At 42.0% G+C, this 4,904-nt stretch overlaps 1 protein-coding gene across 7 annotated transcripts in view; it reads right to left on the reverse strand.

The window, feature by feature from the left end:
- The window catches only part of LOC116077728 (ATP-binding cassette sub-family A member 8-B), an 80,420-nt gene that overhangs the window by 16,273 nt on the left and 59,243 nt on the right, over window positions 1-4,904 (reverse strand). For all 7 annotated transcript variants that reach the window (XR_004113315.1, XR_004113316.1, XM_031352469.1 and 4 more), the window contains 4 exons: window positions 3,844-3,964; window positions 3,099-3,216; window positions 2,349-2,440; window positions 164-324 (listed from right to left, as the gene is read on the reverse strand). Coding sequence is in view for 5 of the 7 variants with exons in the window: in XM_031352469.1 (XP_031208329.1) it covers window positions 164-324; window positions 2,349-2,440; window positions 3,099-3,216; window positions 3,844-3,964 (492 nt within the window). In the remaining 2 variants the exon portion in view is untranslated. The remainder of the gene's footprint in view (window positions 1-163; window positions 325-2,348; window positions 2,441-3,098; window positions 3,217-3,843; window positions 3,965-4,904) is intronic.

The raw sequence follows: 4,904 nt of genomic DNA on the forward strand, positions 1-4,904 counted from the left end.
AAAAAAAAAAAAAAAACACTTAAAACCCCTAAACAGGAAAACTAATTCCTAATTGTAAATCTGCCCAGCATCTTGAGCATTTCACCCCAAGTTTTCTATGAATACTGTCACCCCACTTCCTCCCTGACCTCCTCCTGTTCTAGGTGTACCCACATTCATGTACCTTGTGATGGCGACTGCAGCATGACTTTTGCTCAAGCCCTTCACTGCAGCAAATACCTCCAGGTGTTCCTTCACAGTGAGGTTGGGCCACAGAGCGTTCTCCTGAGGACAGTATCCCAGGAATCCCAGGGTGCCCCCTTCTCTGCTCCCTTTCAGCAGCACCTATAGATAAAAGTTCATCACTAGGGCTGATATGATGCACAGCTTCAGGGAGTCCTTCTGTGCCAGCTGTCTCACAGAAACTCTAAGTCCAAAGGGAATTTAACCATTTGCTGTCACCTACACTGGAGAGAGCTTGGTAGTAGTCATTACCTGTGAATAATGTGTGCCCAGTCAGAAACTTAGTCTTCTAAGTGGAATATCAAGAAGCTCCCAGTGTCATTTTGGTCCCTAGTTCATACCCAGTGTTTTCATGACTTCCTAAATGAAGTGTCTTAGGAATGACTCTTTCCCCTCACATGCTCTTCCGTGTTCTTTTGAACACCTCCTCTGTGACAGAAGCTGTACTTAATGCTCATAGATAAGGGGCTTAAAATAATTAGTGCCTTGTTTTGGAATTTCTGTTCTACAGAGAGAACCAGGCAAGCAACACACAGAGGAAAGAGCAAATGGAACAAGATGAGTCAGAGTGCCGCTGTGGTGGCCACCTGAAGGCTTAGGTGGAGAGTAACTGCAGAAGTGACCTTGGGTCAGTGGATTAGCCCATCATTCTCTGAGGGATCATTTCAATGGAAGAGGAGAGCTTGCCAGTCATGGGGTAAAAGACAAAGGCTTGGAGGGGGATTTGGCACAGAGCAAAGAGCAAGATCTAAGCCTATGAAGGAATGCAACTTGGTATGCTGTTCCTAGACCAAGGCAAGGGCAGGTGTGCTGGAGCAGAATGAGTGAGAGGATGAGGAGAGCTGCAACGCAAGGACAGAGGGGTCATCTCCTGTAGCCACCTGCAAGACAAGTAGGAGGTGACTTGACAGTCACAGAGGAGAGGAGTTGTGAAAGAACTGAAGCAGGAGAACAACAAGGCTTCAAACCCTCACGCTGGCTGTTGTGACTAAGTCACTTCCATGATGCCACCTTCAGGGAATGTCTGTCTTGTTTACTTATTTATTTTTGATACAGAGTCTTTTATTGGGCTTGTAGCTACCAACTAGAATAGGCTCTCTGTCCAGCAAACCCCAGGAATGTAGCTGCCTGTCTCTAGGGCCCTAGGACTAAGGTTAAGAGCATACATCATAATGTGTTCCATCACAATGTAAAAATGAGAAGTTATCTGCTGTCTTTCCATACCTCATGAGAAGTAAGTCAGTGAGTTGGGGTCAGAAAAAAATGACTGAGGTGGAGAGCATTGGAGACAGGGTGGAGCTGAAATGAGGGTGCAGCTCACCACCATTTCCTGATGAGTGCCTTCCATGTCAAGCTGCTGTCACCTTGGCTTCAGAGGGACATGGTAACTTGCCATCTTCTCTGTCTTTGGGGGGATATCTGCCAATTGTATCCCTGACTATCTTGACCACCAACTCCTCTTCCAAGGTGCAGGTCCATAGACTTCTGCTTTATTGTTTGTCCTGGCCTCCCTGGACTTTGCAAAGTGAATTTCAAGATTCTGCTGCAGAATCCAGGGAAAAGGTTTCATTTCTGTCCTATGATGCCTTCTTTTAGTTGTCTTGCCTACTTTATTCAATCACTTCCTGTATGTGTGATTTAAGTCCACTTCACTTATCTAGTGTTCATTTTTTACAGTTTATTAAAAAAATGGTCCTTCTAAATAGTGTATTTGAAATAGACACACACACACACACACACACACACACACACACACACACACACGTATATTTGAGCAACTTTGTGGTTTCTAAAGAACAGTAATATCCTAAAATTTTATAAACATTTTTACTCAAGATTAAAACACTACATGCTAAGAGGAAAGTGCTCATGAGAAATGTTTTATTGACAAGTTAATAGAATTATATGGGTTCTTATATTGGTTTTGAAATCTGCCACAGAGCATTCTTTCTGTGTGCCTTTGAAAGTATAAATAATTGTTCTTCTCAAGTGCTTAGTTTCTATAGAATATGCATATGAATTTACTCTCCTGTATATTATATTTATCACTTCAATCATCTTGAACAGAATTTTATGGTTTATAAAGCTGTGACATCTGACAATTTTTCAAATAATATGCCACCTACCTGCCCAGCTGTGAATTTTGTATCTCCACTTATCATTTTAAGAGATGTACTTTTGCCAGCTCCATTGTGTCCCAACAATCCTAGAATCTCACCTGAAACACAGGAATTATATTGAACTTAGATTTACAGTAAAACTAAGCATAAAATATACTCTGAACTCTCACTGTCTGATGTACTTCATGTGATATGTTTTGTACATTGTATCCCATTTAACTGTCACAACTATCCCAAGAAATCACCACAATCTCTTCTTTCATTCTTGGTGATAAAAAGTTTCAAGAATGAGGTATTTTCCCAAGATTACACTAATGGAAATTGGAAAGGCATTCTTAGAAACTAGGAGTGTCTGATTCTGTTCACTGTGATCTTAAGTCTTTGGTAGTAATGTTAGAAATTGAGTTTCTTCAACATAAGCTTTCAGTAAATGCTGATGCATCCCCCAACCCCCAACCAATTCTTTTTAGAAAAATAATAAACTTTAGAATGTCAGTTATGTGAGTTTAAGAGAAAATTTAATGACTTTCATGGAGCATATAGTAGTGTTGGTTCCTATGTAGATAGGGCTGGGCCCCTATTCTTGGAGTGAATGAATGTACTTAAAAGTGAAATGTGTAAAGGGGTTGTTAGGCTATCCTGGAGAGGAATCCACACATGAGTGAGCAGATAGTGTGTGAAGGATTTTCCTCAAAAACTAAGAAATAGTTCAATAGATTCAATATTGAGCCAACTATTGAAAAGCACATGTCTAACCTTTCCTGACACAGAATGAGACATTCCTGGTGGCTATCTTAGCCTTCTTCTTTGAAAGGCAATGCTTCCGCTTCCCTGCATACTCTTTGCGTAGGCAGCTGGCAACAATGACTGGCGTCTGTAAATGAGAAGAATGTCATGTGAGACTGTTCTCTCCACTGACTTTGAATAAGCTGTATCCCCTACACTGCCCTAACTCTGCATCAAAGAGATCCTAGTAGGCACCATTGCAACCTACCACTTTTCTATCTTAGCCCTTCTTTGGAAAGCATTCAATGATCTTCCCCTACAAAGACATCTACCAAGAAACTCACTGTTTTAGAGAGTGTGCCTGACTCCCCAAACATGCAAAAGACAGGAAAAGCACCAGACAGTATGCCTTATGATGAATACTGTACATTCTCACTAGAAACAGTGACGTTTGTCATTACATGCTCAGTTTCTCAAAGTCCTTCATGATATTAGAGATTATATCTATTTTTTTTTTTTTTTTAGTTTATACTGAGGAATTGGACACACTGACTTCCAGTCTGCTCATTTTAATGTAGAAAACAAGGGCCACATTCTAAAACAGTGACTCTCTTTTGTTAGGATGAAGGAAACAAAGCATCGTTAGAGAGCAAGTCTGGTAGACCAGTTGCTTTAGTGAGTACATATTGGCATTGTTTGGAGAGTCTGGTAGACCAGTTGCTTCAGTGAGTACACATTGGCATTGTTTGGTAAGCTAGCTACTCTGTGTGCTTACCTCATCAGAACTGGTGGACACCAAAGCACTTGCTGTTCTCATCCTCTCCATTTGAACATCTTCATCCTCGTCTTCTGGCTCTTCTGGGTTTTGATATACATCATTGTTTCTTGGAGAGATCCTAAGGTCAAAACTACCCATTAATAATTGACTTGTGGCCTTTATCTTTGTGTCAATAATGATTCGTTGTTCTAAAGCCATTCTCAGGTAGGCCACAAGATGAGAAATGTATCATGTTCCCCTTTGGTGCAGCCTGCACTCAATCCATGTGACTCCCCTTGCCCTGGTCAGCACTACCATGCTTAGCGACCATCACTCTTTACCTATGTTCTATTCTACTCAGCTATGGGAAGATTACTTTCAATGCTAGTGGATAGTTCAGAAATAATCTGAAAAATCCTTTTGAAAATAGTATAGCCCAACAACATAAACTATTTTGTTCTCATGGGAGAAATGGGCCAGAGTTTTTAAAATTAGTCCTGTATCAGAAAATAAGATACTGTGAGCACTTAGTCCAAAAGGGAACATCTGTTTCATCTCTTTCCTCAAGGCTCAGGAAATAACAGGAAGGAGTGGGCAGAAGGAATTCAAGAGCCAGAGAAATGGGGAGGACTGCTGTGAAATGTTCTATGGTCACGACATGGTGTTGCACACATTACCATGTTGTGCAGCAGCCGTGGTTACCTGCATAAGACATGGGCAATATTAAGTCAATTAAGAGAGCTCTGGGCTCTCTCCTCAGTCTGGAGGAGTCTTGTGGGACCCTAAGAGCACCCTGCTTCCCTGTGGAACCCTTCAGGGGCCCCAAAACTAACCAGCTTGGAACTCTGTCCCACCAAACCCTTCCCAGCTGGTCCTGCCCAAGACACAGCCTGCCAAGGTGAGTTGTATGCTGTCCCCTGGGGCCCTATTGTCTAGCTCTGGGCTTGTTCCTCAGTCCAGAGGAGTCTTGTAAGACTCCAAACGCATCATAATTCCCCATGGAAACTTTAACATTACAAGATGGCGATGACATCTGGCTTGCCGTTGGCATAAAAACGCCTTGTGCGCGTGTGCCTGTA

Source organism: Mastomys coucha, unplaced genomic scaffold, assembly GCF_008632895.1.
Source record: "Mastomys coucha isolate ucsf_1 unplaced genomic scaffold, UCSF_Mcou_1 pScaffold5, whole genome shotgun sequence".
Classification (NCBI taxonomy): domain Eukaryota; kingdom Metazoa; phylum Chordata; class Mammalia; order Rodentia; family Muridae; genus Mastomys; species Mastomys coucha.